Here is a 14,340-nt window from a genome sequence, read left to right on the forward strand (position 1 = left end):
ATTCATTCTGGCGTTTTTATTATGGAGTTTTGGCTGCTTTAACGAATTTGGGGTATAAGAACAGTCAAGATCTGAAAAGGCTTGGAGTGTCTTCATATACATATCGTCTATTTTACAATTCATCCGCTCAAATTATACAGTGAAGAGGACCAAACGAACTCCGTGACGCCCTGGTGAAAATCGTAAAGCCTACCAAAACTTGTAGTTCGATGGGTTGGTCCAGCTCTTGCGTCGTTTCTCTTCCTCGGCCAAACGTGTGGCCTCCTCAAGCTTCTGCTCTTTCTCCCGTTGTTTCTTAACCTTGAGTTGGTGCATCAATTCGACTGCTTGCTTCATGCCATCCAATTCCTGAACACGCCGCCGTTGGCAGAACTCGTGCGATCCTAACGAAGTGATAGCGAAGGTGCCGACAGCCCAATTGGAGGCAGTCCATAACGAACGCATACCTAGACAAAATATTATCAGCCTCAAATTGCACCCAGTAGCAAAAAGGTATGCCAGTTTATACCTCTCAGAATAGCCCTGATACCCCCCACGCCAAACGCCGCACCAATTCCCAGCATCAAAGCATCGCGCGCGCAAGGCATCTTATAGAATGTCGTCAGGTCTTTGGTGGATAGTGACTTCATAGCGTCCGTGACCGTAGCTTCCTCCTTCTTGGAATTGGATACTGTTCCTGGCAACACATTCGCCTGGTCCTCGGGGTTCCCGAATGCATCCCATAGCTTTCCGACTTGCGATTTCGGTGCTTCATATTTCGGTTTCCGCTGCGATGGTTCTTGTGGGATGTTCTTCTGCGTTGCCTCAGCGACCGGAGGAGTCGATTCCCGCGTATCTTCTGCCATGGTTCAGGTATTGTCTCACAATCCTTTTGCTTTCGAAGCACATCAATGCCAATATCTTGAACCTCCCACTTGCGGGACAAATTCATGTGGGTCTCTCGGATGAATGTATACTCCGAGAGTGTCAATTCATCCCAAAGAGGATAGTTATACCGCTCTTTCACCAGCGCGCGTAGAAACGCGGAACGCGTCGGGATCGCCCGCAGAAAGGCGTAAGCCAGATTTGGACGCCCTGGGTTCGATGAGATTGCGTCCAACATCTTATACCATCTGCATCAGTTTTTACGCCTATTGAGGTTGATTTCAACGATATCTATGCTCCGCTAATACCCTCGCGTCTTCCATGTCCAACGAGACTCGTCCCTACATCTCATAAGCGACCCTAAGCCCCGGCTCCGGCGGGCGAGCGCACCGCAATGCCTTCATTACGAAAACCTACGAAGTATGGGAACAACAAGTTCCGGTCGGGTGCTGCGTCTTTCAATCCGAAACGAACAAAAACAGTCGAGTTCTCGTCTCTTCGATCCACAGAAGCAACATCGCAAGATGAGAAGTTCGAGGGGATTCGATTGGCGAACAGCATCGACGAAGCCATGGGCTTCCCACGCTTCGAATCCGGCGAAAAGAGAGAGGGGTGGTTGATCAACATGCACAGCACTTCGATAGAAGACTCGAATGTTCCTGGAGGTCGCGCCGGCGTGGACTATTATTTCCTCGAGGATGACGGTGGGACTTTCAAAGCGACCGTCGAATACGAACCTTATTTCCTTATCGCTGTGAAGAAAGGCCGTGAAGTCGAGGTTGAGGAATGGTGCAGGAGGATGTTTGAAGGACTTATAAAGAAGATCACGCGGGTAGAGAGGGAGGATCTCAACTTGCCGAACCATTTGCTAGGGCATCGCAGGGAATTCATGCAGTTGAAATTTGCGAATGTGAGCCATCTGCTGGACGTTCGCAAGACCCTGCTCCCGCTCGCAGAGAAGAATAAGAAGACTGTGAATGTAATGGATACATATGTAGAAATGACCAGGTGTGTTGAGGCTCTTGAAGACTATCTTTTCGTGTGACTAACAAATTGAAGCGCGAGTGCTGGCTTTGACCTTTTTGATGACGAACTAATTAATGAAACACGACCTAATGGAAATATGAACGCAAGTGATTTTATAATTGATATTCGAGAATATGATGTGCCTTATCATGTCAGAGTCGCAATTGACAAAGGTATGTACCACGACCGCCTACTTCACATCTGGGACCCTTAACTTATAGTCTTGAAGACATTCGTATAGGAAAATGGTATAGCGTGGAGGCGAAGCATGGCGTCGTCGGATTGAGCTGCATTGAAGAGCGACTCCAAAGAGCCGATCCTGTTGTTCTTGCTTTCGATATCGAAACGACGAAGCTGCCACTGAAATTCCCCGACTCCGTGATCGACCAGATTATGATGATTTCGTACATGATTGATGGGCAAGGATTCTTGATTACAAATCGTGAAATAGTCTCCGAGGACATCAGCGACTTCGAGTACACGCCAAAGTCCGAATATCCTGGACCGTTTATGATCTTCAACGAACCAGATGAAAGGGCTGTTCTAGAACGCTTCTTCGAGCACATCAAGGAGGCCAAGCCGACGGTCATTGCCACATATAACGGTGACTTTTTCGATTGGCCTTTCGTCGAAGCCAGATCGAGTGTTTTGGGGATCGATATGTACACGGAGATCGGCTTTCGAAAGAACAGCGAAGACATCTACCAGAGCGACCATTGCGTACACATGGATTGTTTCGCCTGGGTCAACCGTGACAGTTATCTCCCACAGGGAAGTCGTGGTTTGAAGGCCGTTACCGTTGCGAAGCTGGGATACGACCCCGATGAACTCGATCCAGAACTGATGACACCATACGCAAATGAACGCCCGCAGACGCTGGCCGAATATTCAGTTTCCGATGCTGTCGCCACATACTACCTGTACATGAAATACATTCACCCTTTCATTTTCTCGCTGTGTACGATTATTCCTCTGAACCCTGATGATACCCTGCGGAAAGGAACTGGTACCCTGTGTGAAATGCTTTTGATGGTTCAGGCATATCAGGGAGAGATAATCCTGCCAAACAAACACAAAGATCCTCCAGAATCTTTCTGGGAGGGTCATCTGCTTGAATCTGGAACTTATGTTGGTGGTCATGTCGAGAGTATCGAAGCAGGTGTTTTCCGAAGCGATATCCCTGTTACTTTCAAAGTCGACCCTACTGCCTTTGATGAACTGCTACGAGACCTAGATGCGGCCTTGAAATTCAGTATCGAAGTTGAAGAGAAGAAGTCGCTGGATGATATTGCAAACTACGACGAGGTCAAAGACCAAATAGCGAAACTATTGATCGACTTGCGAGACACGCCTAACAGAGATGAGGTGCCATTCATCTATCACTTGGATGTCGCGTCTATGTATCCGAATATTATGATCACGAATCGATTACAACCCGACTCCATGATCCAAGAGTCCGATTGCGCCGCCTGCGACTTCAACCGACCCGGGAAAACGTGTGACAGAAGAATGCCCTGGGCATGGCGTGGAGAATTCCTTCCTGCTAAGCGCGACGAGTACAACATGATTCGACACGCTGTCGCAAACGAGAGGTTTCCGGGCAAGACAAAGAATAGTCCAATGAGGTCGTTTGGAGACATGAACGCTGAGGAACAAGCAGCCATAGTCAAGAAACGGTTGCAGGACTACAGTAAGAAGATCTACCACAAGATCCATGACAGTAAGACGATGGAGCGGGAGGCCATCATCTGCCAACGAGAGAATCCGTTTTATGTGGACACTGTCCGAAGCTTTCGTGATCGGCGTTATGATTTCAAGGGTCAACAGAAGGTTTGGAAGAACAAGACCGATTCCCTCAAGTCGTCAGGTGCAGCTACAACGGAAGTCGACGAGGCCAAGAAAATGATCATTCTTTACGACTCTTTACAGCTTGCCCACAAGGTCATTTTGAACAGTTTCTACGGTTATGTCATGCGAAAAGGATCTCGCTGGTATTCTATGGAGATGGCCGGTGTGACATGTTTGACTGGTGCTCGTATCATTCAGATGGCACGAGAGCTTGTTGAGCGCATTGGTCGACCCTTGGAGCTTGATACTGACGGTATCTGGTGTATGCTTCCTGGAACATTCCCAGAAAACTTCTCTTTCACTCTGAAGAACGGCAAGAAACTGGGAATCTCTTATCCTTGTGTCATGCTGAACCACCTTGTCCATGGGAAGTACACAAATCATCAATACCAGACGCTTGTGGATCCGAAGACGTACCGGTATGAGACGCATAGCGATAACTCGATTTTCTTCGAAGTCGATGGGCCGTATAGGGCTATGATCTTGCCTACTTCGAAGGAGGAAGACAAGAACTTGAAAAAGCGTTATGCTGTCTTCAACCCTGATGGTTCTCTTGCAGAACTTAAGGGTTTCGAGGTTAAGCGGCGAGGAGAGTTGAAGTTGATCAAGATCTTCCAAACGCAGATTTTCCGTTTCTTCTTGGAAGGCTCAACGCTCGAGGAAACGTATGCGGCTGTGGCGAGGGTGTCCGATAGATGGTTGGACGTGCTCTACGATAAAGGTTCAACCCTCGCCGATGAGGAACTCATCGAACTTATTTCCGAGAACAGGAGCATGACCAAAACACTCGAGGAGTATGGGTCTCAGAAATCGACATCTATCACCACTGCGAGACGACTGGCAGAGTTCCTGGGCGAGCAGATGGTTAAGGACAAGGGTCTTAACTGCAAATACATTATTTCTTCCAGACCAAGGAACATGCCTGTCACCGATCGTGCTATTCCGGTTACTATTTTCTCAGCCGAGGAAAATGTGAAACGGTACTTCTTGCGGAAGTGGCTGAAAGACGACCCTGGCGACATGGATCCCCGAAGCGTGATTGACTGGGAGTACTATCTGGAGCGATTGGGCTCAGTGGTCCAGAAGCTCGTCACAATCCCTGCTGCTCTTCAGAAAATTCGAAACCCAGTCCCACGAGTCTCCCATCCGGATTGGTTGCAGCGACGAATTAATGTCAAGGACGACAAATTCAAACAGAAGAAAATGACCGATCTCTTTGGGAAGTCAGAAAAGAACCCCCTGGCGGACATATCAACAAACATCCTTGAGCATCGTGTTCAACATGCCGGTGACATGAACGAGGTCATTGCGTCCACGCAGAAGTCGAAGATGTCGCCAAACGAGAAGACATCGCAGAAACGAAAGCATCCTGAAGGCCTCCCCAAGACGTCTCTCGACCCTTACGCCAGTCTACCGGCGAAGATGCCGTCGATGACAGAGGACTATGTCGGGTTTCTTATGTACCAGAAGCAGAAGTGGAGGATTCAGAAGCAAGCACGTGTGCGTCGCCGTCAACTTTTCGGCGAGAAACCTAACCTTGCCTCTGATTCTCTGAGTAACTACTTCCGAAACCAGGCTGAGTTGCTCTACATTAGTACCTGGCAAGTGCTCCAACTCTGCGAGACTGGCAGACCTGGCATTGTGCGAGCCTTCGTCTTGATCGACCAGAAAATCCACGCCCTCACCGTCAAAGTTCCACGGCAGATCTTCATCAACCTGAAGCGTGACTCCCTTCCCGATGTCGACGTTCCAGAGTGTGAGGTTGAGAAGGTCAACCACACGTTGCCCAATGGACATCCTTCAGTCCATTTGTTCAGGTTGACATTGTCTGAGGATGTCTTTCTGCAAGAATCTGAGAAGATCGATGCGCTTCTACAACATCCAAGTATCGAGGGTGTCTATGAGAGGAACATTCCGTTAAATGTCCGTGCTGTGTTGAAGCTTGGTAGTGTATGCACATTTGACGAGGAGCAACGAGGAGTGCTTGGTGACGGATTGGACAAGGGCTTTGATCTCTCGGCGCTATGCCATGCCAACTCTGAGCAGCCTTACCTACTGGGTTCGAACATGGCCTATCATTATCTGTACCACGTTGTTTCCGGCGACAGGCAAATATTCGCTCTCTTTTCGACCACTAAGAGCGAAGCGCACATCGTCATCCTCAACCGCACGCGAGACGTTCAGGGTTTGCCCAATGTCGACAAGATTTACACGGAACTCCTTGGGCGCAGAACGCAGTCCATGGAGGGTGACCTAACGGAAGGTGCATTCCCGTACCAGGATAAGATCCATTTCAGAACTACGCAGGTAACGACTCGGAGGAAAGCTCATTTGGAGGTTGGAGACCTGGTCAAGAAACTCAGAAGTGACGAGAGCATGCCCGCTGTCCTTGTGATCCAGTCTCAGCAGAGAACTCGCCTGTGCCACGACATCCCGGTTTTGAAGGAGTATCCGATTTTGCCGGTGAAGCCTGAGATATCGGATATGGATCTTCCTCCGCTTGGCTGGCAATCCTTCATTGCGAGACGAATCGTTACTCACTATTTGTATCTGTCTGCCTGGATTGAGCACCTGACTCTGCTTGCAAGATACGGGGATGTTCCTCTCTGCAACTTAGAAAGTGACGACCCTCGCTATCTCATCGACATATCGTACGCAAGACGACTTCAGCAAAACAACGTTGTCCTTTGGTGGTCCGCTGGCCCACGGCCCGACCATGCAGGATACGAGAGAGACGATATCCTCGGCCCTCTGGAAAGGGTCAACATGCCCCAAGTCAACATGCCGGGGGCTTACTCGACCGTGTGCATTGAGCTAGAGGTCCGCAACCTTTCCATCAACACCATCCTCACCTCTTCGATTATCAGTGAAATGGAAGGGGCCGATACGCTACTGGCTTCAAACGAGCCATCGGCAGAAGCTAACGGCTCTGGCGTTCTCTACTCGGAGAAAGCCTTTGCTTCTGCTGGTGCTCTCGTCTTGCGTGAGATGGTGAAGCATTGGTGGACGGAAGCCTGTGAAGGGAATAGTATGGCTGATATCATGGTGCAGCATCTGATTCGATGGGTGGAGAGCCCGAATTCATGTCTTTACGACCGCTCGTTGCATCATTACGTGCGGATGCTGTCGCGGAAGTCATTCCAGCGCCTGATGGTTGAATTCAGACGTGTTGGGTCGAATGTTGTCTTTGCAAGCTCCACGCGCCTTCTTCTCCAGACTACCAAGACCGAGGTCGGGAATGCTTATGCATACAGCCAATACGTTCTAAAATCCATCAGGGCGAACCCCTCGTTCCACTTCATTGATCTCGAGATCAAGGAGTACTGGGACTACTTGGTTTGGTATGATGAGTTCAACTACGGAGGCAAAGGCTGTCAGGAGGTTGTCGGCGACGATGAACAGCAACTGGAAACGGTGATGCATTGGCAACTCAGCCGTTTCCTCCCAGCATCAATGCAAACCATCTTCCATGATTGGGTTGTTGAATACGTCGAGTTGATGCACGCTGTCAAACGGCCCGACGACGATGAACTTTCGTCGACCCCTCGACTGACGCAAATCCCTCGCCGCTTTGATGAAGCGGAGAACGACGAGCTTACTTCGATCTTGACGGACCGGTTCTCGAAACCGCTCAAAAAGCAAATCTCCGGCCTCATCCGCCGCCAGCGTGATGAAATGCTACACCCAGAGCTCGCATCCGACTACGCCTTCCCGGTTCTCCCCGGAGTGCTGGTGGACCCTAAAGACGACAAGCGCAATCCCGCATTGGAATTGGTGAAACTTCTCATGCAGGTTCTGAGTCTATCCAAGATGACCACGCTAGAGTCACGCCTACTCCGACGAGAATTGTTGGCCCTGTTCGAAGTCCGTGAATTCAGCAAGGAAGGTCGCTTCGAGAACCCCAGTGCAAGCCTGAAACTCCCCGAGATAACGTGCAATGCCTGCTGTCTAATCCGAGACCTGGACCTCTGTCGTGACGAAGACGTGCTTCCCGACCCGGAGTCAGATACGAGCAAGGCGGCTACTAAGCCCTGGCGCTGCCCCTTTTGTCAGACCGAATACGACCGGTTGGCGCAGGAGGAAACCCTCATCGGCCAGGTCCACGGTATGATTGCCGGTTGGGCCGCGCAGGATCTCAAGTGTGGCAAGTGTGGTGGGCTGAAGATTAGTGATTATATGGAGCACTGCTCGTGCAGTGGTGCCTGGGTCGAGACTATGGATCGGAAAGAGATAGGGAAGAAGCTTCGGGTTCTGGAGAGCGTGGCAAAGTTCCATGGGCTCAAATTGCTGGAGAATGTCGTGGAGGAAGTGCTAGCTCAGATATAGTCTGCTGTTTTATTTTTGTTGCCTTTTGTACAGTTGGTTGGATTCATATGGTGTTTTCGGTAGTATATACAGCATTGAACCTGGGCGTTCAGGAACGGGTTATTGGCGGGTTATTGAACTTTGAACTCTAGATACACACAAAATATAATGCATCAATCCATTCGTGCTATTGAATTACTGTAGAGAAAGCCTTGCCCTGATAAAGTATTTGGATTAACCGGGCGATCCACAAAAACAGCCTCCAGACCATAATCTTATATTTCAGCGACAAAACTCCTTTCTCCTGCTGTGTTAATTTAATTCCCCATCTTCTTGCTGCTGCTGCTTTTCACTGCTTTTCATCCGGTTCTGCTTCTTATATAGACCGTCGACTACGTGCGAATCGCCGACTCGCTGCACCTTCCCTCCATCCCAACCACCACCCCGCACAAGGCTGCTTTCGCCGCACTGCGATCACGAATCCCGAAAAGGGAAGAAAGCGATAACCACTACGGGATATATTGTATATAGATCGGGGCCGAAAAAAAAAAGCAATACTCGCTAGTGTCTATTATCATCAGAGGTGAAACCCCCAGGATCTTCGACGCCCGATTTGTCAGTGCGCGCTCTGATTCCCATCTGGCCGATCTCGCTGACGGAATCCAAGATAACAGGAGAGAGAGCGAAGCGAAGCAAAGCAAGGCCATATCATAACACTCTACGCGCGCGCGCAACAACGATACGATACGATTTATACTCCGGTTTCGATTCCGATCCCTCCTCCCTCGAAAACATACTCCTGCCCCATACCGTCCGATAAATGGCTTCACAACCGCAACGGCCCAAGGTCCAGCCTTGTCGATACAAAACCGGAAAGACGCTAGGAGCTGGCTCCTATTCCGTCGTGAAGGAATGTGTGCATGTCGATACGGGTCGGTATTATGCGGCCAAAGTTATCAATAAGCGGTTGATGTCTGGTCGGGAACACATGGTAATTTCGCGCAGCGCTTTTGTTTGATAAGATTGAGATTGGGAGAAGAGGCTGATGGGATGGGCTTGCTGAGGCCGGTTGATTGCAGGTTCGGAATGAGATCGCAGTGCTGAAGAGGGTGTCGATGGGTCATCAGAATATTTTGACTTTGGTCGATTATTTTGAGACTATGAATAATCGTACGTCCCCTCTACTGGAGCGTCGTGTTAGCAGATGGTGATAGAGGTCTAACGATTTCTCGGTTTGCAGTGTACCTTGTCACCGATCTCGCTCTCGGAGGAGAGCTGTTCGACCGCATCTGCCGTAAAGGCAGCTACTACGAGTCCGACGCTGCAGACCTCATCCGCGCGGTCCTCTCCGCAGTGGCTTATCTGCACGACCATGGTATCGTTCATCGCGACCTGAAGCCAGAAAATCTCCTGTTCCGCACCCCAGACGACGATGCAGACCTGTTGATCGCAGACTTCGGTCTGTCGAGGATCATGGACGAAGAGCAATTCCATGTCCTCACAACGACATGCGGCACGCCGGGATACATGGCTCCCGAGATCTTCAAAAAGAGTGGCCATGGAAAGCCAGTGTATGTCCTCTCACCCGGTCCTTTTTATAGCACTTGCTCACGCAAAATCATAGTGACATCTGGGCCATCGGCGTGATAACCTATTTCCTCCTATGCGGTTACACCCCCTTCGACCGCGACTCCAACCTGGAAGAGATGCAGGCCATCCTTGCAGCCGACTACTCCTTCTCCCCCGCCGAATACTGGCACGGCGTCTCCCAAGCAGCCCGCGACTTCATTAGACGCTGCTTAACCATCGACCCCAAGGGCCGAATGACCGCCCACGAAGCCCTCCAGCACCCCTGGATTGACCCGCCCTACAAAACAGACGCGACATACGTTGGCTCCGGCCAAGACCTCCTCCCGACAGTCAAGAAGAACTTCAACGCGCGGCGGACGCTGCATAGAGCTATTGATACCGTCCGGGCTATTAATAAGTTGCGTGAGGGTGGTGGGCTTATGGTTGATAATGTGATGGGTGTTAATCCGAAGCCGGAGCGGGTTAATGGCAGTGAGATTGTGGAGGAGCAGCCATCGCAGCCGCCGCCGCAACCTGTGAATAAGCATATAGATAGCCGTGGAAATGCGCGGGGTCAAACGGAGGAACAGATTAAAGAGCAGGAGCGGAGGGTTAAGGAGATGGTGACTGGGTTGTGGAAGGGTTCTGCCAGGAGATGATGGTTTACGCTTTCTTGATTTGGTTTTTGTTTATATTTCAGCATGACTGGTTTATGTTTTGAGGCTTTTTGATATCAAATTGACTGCTTCTCTGATGAAGGGGGCACAAAATGGCATTGGAATTATATTGTGAGGGGTCGAGTTAAATGGTCTGAATCAAGGCATGAGAACATTGAAACCATCTCTACGATAACTGAGTAAGGATAAATGCTTGACATTAAGGTAATCCAATTAAACGCCCTAACCTTCCATAACTTCATGACCATAAAAATAAGGCGGGTGTAGTTCTATCCTTCTATATCAGACCGGCTGAATAGTTCAGTTCTCCAACAGCTTCTCCCGGCCATCATCCAAAGACAAAACCCAGTTCCTCCACTCTTGCCATTCAGCGTAGCCGGCACTAGCTTTGAGTCCCTGGTACTTGACTGTTCGGAAATCGGAGACCTGCTCCCATGGTTTACCCGAGCTCGAGCTAGGCCTGCTACTTCTAAGCAGTCTTCTAGCAACGCTCCCTGTCGCACCTGTCGAGCCATCCCACCCAGCCTTGCGCATCAAACTTTCCAGAGTCTCTTCTTTGCTCCAGCCTTGTTCTACCGGGACGTCTGGGAGGTATGTCGCGCCGTAGCGTCTGCCGCGTTGGATGAAGGATATCCGTATTCCGTGGGTTCCGAGGTCCCAATCCATGGCATTCGTGCAAGGCTCGAAAGAGCTCAGAAGGGTCAAGGAGCACGACAACGACGGAAGTAGGGATTCAGGGATTGGATTGAAACGGTGATCATCGAATGCCCTGTTCTTCCGTTAGTATTGTTTGCAGGAAGAGCTTCATTTGCCAACGGATACATACGACGTGAGAGCGTAGGACCTCAGACCTGCAGAAAGCTCATGCGCCTCGAACGTACCGATACATCCACGTAGGACCTTGTTGTCATTCTTCGACACTGTATTCCACGTCACAAACAACGGATGGTGTCGCTCACCCTGTCTCTGCTGCCTCTGGCCCGCCACATCGGAACTCGGAGTCGTCACGGAGGTAGAACCAGACGAAACGGATTGAGAAGACGGCGTGGACGCACTGGACGAGTTTGACGACATCTGGCTCTGGAGACGGTTGATACTGGGCAACTTGATAGCATTGGGCCGGTTCAGCTTAGCATTTGAAACGCCACCCTGGACTGCATCGCCTTCAGCATCCTCGCAGTCATCTTCGGCGATCTGCTGAGGGTCGTCATCCGTATCTTCGAGTGTGGCGAGCTTTTTGGCTTGCTCGTGTTGTTCCCAGAGGTCCTCTAGAGCTGGGAGACTGATGGGCTCATAGCCCCCAAAGGACGCAGAAAGACTCTCAAAGCAAAAGTAGCATTGAGCCGGGTTTGCCATGTTCAAATCAAAGATACCTCAGGTGTCTATTCCGAACAACTGCAGTATGCAAACGAAACAAGTAAACAACAACACCTCAACAACGCAAAGCAATTCTAAAACACGTCTCTAAGTGAAAGAAGACCTAACGATTCCCGTGCACGCAAAATACCTTTCTGAAATCAGACCACAAGGTCAAGTCCGCAGGAGAAGAGGAAGGAACAAGAGGCGGGGAAGAGAGCGGCAAATGATAAGATATCCGCACGTGATGCATTCGGGGTATTATCCCGTGACAGAAGTACAGTAAGCATTGATTATATAAATTTACATTGGAGAAAGAAGGCAGTAGACTTGGTAGTATCCAATCATTGGTCATGTTTACTTTATTCGTGGGTATAATGTTGTGGCACCATCTGGTGGCAGTGGTGAACTATACGCGGATGTATATACTCCGCACTGTGCTCCAATCGCATTCATAGCAATCGAATGGTAGGACCAGGACGGCCCCTTAACTTAGAATGTCTGAGCCTGTGCCTTCGAGGAGAAGGAGGTCTATTCCGGTGCAAGAAACCTTTTCTTTCAACCGGCTTCTCCAATTATCTGCGAGTTGAGCCAGATCGTGGATAATGCCCGCGCGAGAGCATGGAATATGTATAGCCGTAATTCGTATTCTGAAGGGCAAGATTGAGCCCATGTTTCTTAGAAATTCTCAAATCATTCGTGGCGATCGCCTTTCGGTATAGGAAGGTTCAACATAGAGAGCATGTTCCCTGCAGGACCTGCAGCTCCTCCCTGACCTTCAAGACTCTCCAATATGTTTTTGGCGAGATTGATGTTGGGATCCTCATCCTCGTCAACATCTTGCTCGTTTTCCTGCTTATCGTCCTCTTTAACAGCCGGCTTTCCGGCAGCCTTCTGAGAAGGACGATTCAAATCGAGCACACCTGTACCCTTCAGCTCGGATTCCATCTGCCTGGAAAGTTGCTTTATGGCATCCGTATCATCCTCTTCCGAGTCAGTGTCCAGTTCCTCCACCCTCTTACTAGAGGATGGCCCGCCCTGGAGACCGGGCATCGAAGATCTGCCCATCATTTCTTTCATCATCTGGGAGAGCTTTTCTTCGTCCATGGGGGCTTCTTTGTCTTCATCACTGCTTATTTCATCATCATCGTCCTCTGCGATATCAGAGTCAGAACCAAAGTCATCAATGAAATCAGCACCATCAAAGCCGGCTGAGTTATCGCCCAAAAATTCTTCGAAACGAGCCACAATGCGCTGAAGATTCTCTTGAGCATTGGCATCTCCAAATGCACCTTCTTCCTTGCTTTCATTCCCTTGGCTCTTGTTCTTGCCTTTCAATTCCCTGTCGAGATCTTCAAAACTGATATCCAGCCATTTTTCATCATCATCCCGTTTATCCCATTTCCCAATTTCCCCGTCTGTAGGGAGACTCTCGTCGCCAGAATCCAAATCCTCCAACAGAAGCTTAATCTCCCTAACTACAGGCTTGTCTTGGTTTTGGGGGTCTGAGAGTAACATTTCAAATCCACAAGAAAGCTTCATCCCTAGCTCTGCACGATCATAGGTCTTGAGGTCATCTTTCGAAGGCAACGTTCCCAACCAAGCCTTTGGTGCTGGAAAGTCTTGACTCCTGAGTTGTGCATAGCCAACCCTCGTGAACCGGACGCTAACCGTAGCAAAATCTTCTGGCTTGAAAAGTAGATCACTGGTATCCTTAGCTCGTAGAGGTCGCAGCGCAATCGGATCACGTAGGTAAAACGCCTCGACAGCCGCTGAGATATAGGCTGGTTTCTGATGCAAGAGAAATGCGACCTTGCGGGGGATCGTCACCAATGCTGAGTGGAGGTTCTCGCTGATTTGTTTGGGATAGTTTCGCAGTCGATAAAATGCTTCATTTTGGATCACAGCAGAGCGCATGAGTCGTTGAGGTTCCTCCACGATAGCCCGCCTTGACTCCGGAAGCGAAATCTTCTCTGCCACTTTCTTCTTCGAGGGGTTCTTCGGTTGAATTATGACGAGTTCTCCTTGATTGACCCATACCTAGCCAGACTCCTTAGTAAAAAAAAAAAAAAAAAAAAAAAAAAAAACCAAATCGCATGCACGGGAATCATAAGCACTCACCCTGTTGTCTGCTATTTCCGGCTCAAGCCAAGCAGGGAGCACGCCGGCGGCCTCGACCAGGAGAAATTGACCGTCGCTGTCGACAACTTGCGCCCATACGTTCTTATGTTTCTTTGTCAATTCGCGCAACAGGTAGACGATAACCCATTCATCTTCAATCGAGTCTCCGTAATTTGTACGCCCGTTTAGTGAGGTGACGCCTGCGTATAACCATCACGACGTTAGTACCTTATCGTTCAGTTTTGGTGAATAGAAAGGAGCATGTTGTACGCACCATCTTGTTTGGCAATCTCCAGGCGAAACCCATCGCGCTGCCAAATATAATCCTTCAAAAGCTCTCTTGTCAATTCTGCTGCGGACCGTTGTACCTCGACTAATCGCGATCGCGTTTCCGCGGCCTCATCAACGGTGGCGGGGGCGGGGTTGGAAGGGATATAGTATAGAGAGTATTCGATGCTATCATCGGGGAGCTGAGGCTTCGGAATAGGACGGAAGGTAGACTTGAACCAATCGATATCCTCTTGCGACGTGGGCGCCATCGCAAACAATTAATAGTGTCTTCTTCTTTTCTTGC

At 49.7% G+C, this 14,340-nt stretch overlaps 5 protein-coding genes across 5 annotated transcripts; 2 read left to right on the top strand and 3 right to left on the bottom strand.

Moving 5' to 3' along the window:
• Window positions 1-189: 189 nt before the first annotated feature.
• ASPGLDRAFT_123951 (COX20 family protein) lies at window positions 190-845 on the bottom strand (the record flags this gene model as incomplete). Its single annotated transcript, XM_022540446.1, has 2 exons — window positions 190-446; window positions 509-845. 2 exons carry the CDS (start codon window positions 843-845, stop codon window positions 190-192), a joined length of 594 nt encoding a protein of 197 aa, XP_022402498.1.
• Window positions 846-1,116: 271 nt separating this feature from the next.
• ASPGLDRAFT_45830 (DNA polymerase epsilon catalytic subunit POL2) lies at window positions 1,117-8,230 on the top strand. Its single transcript, XM_022546325.1, has 3 exons — window positions 1,117-1,872; window positions 1,924-2,063; window positions 2,120-8,230. The coding sequence occupies exons 1-3, from the start codon at window positions 1,259-1,261 to the stop codon at window positions 8,062-8,064; spliced, it is 6,699 nt and encodes a 2,232-aa protein (XP_022402499.1). The 5' UTR covers window positions 1,117-1,258; the 3' UTR covers window positions 8,065-8,230.
• Window positions 8,231-8,412: 182 nt separating this feature from the next.
• ASPGLDRAFT_1392822 (serine/threonine-protein kinase) lies at window positions 8,413-10,430 on the top strand. Its single transcript, XM_022541676.1, has 5 exons — window positions 8,413-8,658; window positions 8,711-9,034; window positions 9,123-9,213; window positions 9,284-9,614; window positions 9,668-10,430. Exons 2-5 carry the CDS (start codon window positions 8,864-8,866, stop codon window positions 10,269-10,271), a joined length of 1,197 nt encoding a protein of 398 aa, XP_022402500.1. The 5' UTR covers window positions 8,413-8,658; window positions 8,711-8,863; the 3' UTR covers window positions 10,272-10,430.
• Window positions 10,431-10,589: 159 nt separating this feature from the next.
• ASPGLDRAFT_123568 (AMMECR1 domain-containing protein) lies at window positions 10,590-11,645 on the bottom strand (the record flags this gene model as incomplete). Its single annotated transcript, XM_022540414.1, has 2 exons — window positions 10,590-11,058; window positions 11,116-11,645. 2 exons carry the CDS (start codon window positions 11,643-11,645, stop codon window positions 10,590-10,592), a joined length of 999 nt encoding a protein of 332 aa, XP_022402501.1.
• Window positions 11,646-11,961: 316 nt separating this feature from the next.
• On the bottom strand, window positions 11,962-14,328 carry ASPGLDRAFT_147456 (putative regulatory factor Sgt1). Its single transcript, XM_022541931.1, has 3 exons — window positions 14,041-14,328; window positions 13,767-13,966; window positions 11,962-13,685 (listed from the first exon to the last, which is right to left on the bottom strand). Exons 1-3 carry the CDS (start codon window positions 14,303-14,305, stop codon window positions 12,339-12,341), a joined length of 1,812 nt encoding a protein of 603 aa, XP_022402502.1. The 5' UTR covers window positions 14,306-14,328; the 3' UTR covers window positions 11,962-12,338.
• Window positions 14,329-14,340: the final 12 nt, after the last annotated feature.

This window comes from Aspergillus glaucus (genome assembly GCF_001890805.1).
Source record: "Aspergillus glaucus CBS 516.65 unplaced genomic scaffold ASPGLscaffold_7, whole genome shotgun sequence".
NCBI lineage: Eukaryota > Fungi > Ascomycota > Eurotiomycetes > Eurotiales > Aspergillaceae > Aspergillus > Aspergillus glaucus.

Excerpts from the sequence above, each read along its gene's own strand:
- ASPGLDRAFT_1392822 (XM_022541676.1), top strand. The coding sequence starts at position 8,864 with ATGGCTTCACAACCGCAACGGCCCAAGGTCCAGCCTTGTCGATACAAA. Across the intron at positions 9,035-9,122 it reads TGTCTGGTCGGGAACACATG|GTTCGGAATGAGATCGCAGT; the intron begins GTAATTTCGCGC and ends GGTTGATTGCAG. Across the intron at positions 9,615-9,667 it reads AGTGGCCATGGAAAGCCAGT|TGACATCTGGGCCATCGGCG; the intron begins GTATGTCCTCTC and ends GCAAAATCATAG.
- ASPGLDRAFT_45830 (XM_022546325.1), top strand. The coding sequence starts at position 1,259 with ATGCCTTCATTACGAAAACCTACGAAGTATGGGAACAACAAGTTCCGG. Across the intron at positions 1,873-1,923 it reads ACATATGTAGAAATGACCAG|CGCGAGTGCTGGCTTTGACC; the intron begins GTGTGTTGAGGC and ends AACAAATTGAAG. Across the intron at positions 2,064-2,119 it reads CAGAGTCGCAATTGACAAAG|ACATTCGTATAGGAAAATGG; the intron begins GTATGTACCACG and ends ATAGTCTTGAAG.
- ASPGLDRAFT_147456 (XM_022541931.1), bottom strand. The coding sequence starts at position 14,305 with ATGGCGCCCACGTCGCAAGAGGATATCGATTGGTTCAAGTCTACCTTC. Across the intron at positions 13,967-14,040 it reads GGAGATTGCCAAACAAGATG|GCGTCACCTCACTAAACGGG; the intron begins GTGCGTACAACA and ends GGTTATACGCAG. Across the intron at positions 13,686-13,766 it reads CGGAAATAGCAGACAACAGG|GTATGGGTCAATCAAGGAGA; the intron begins GTGAGTGCTTAT and ends GAGTCTGGCTAG.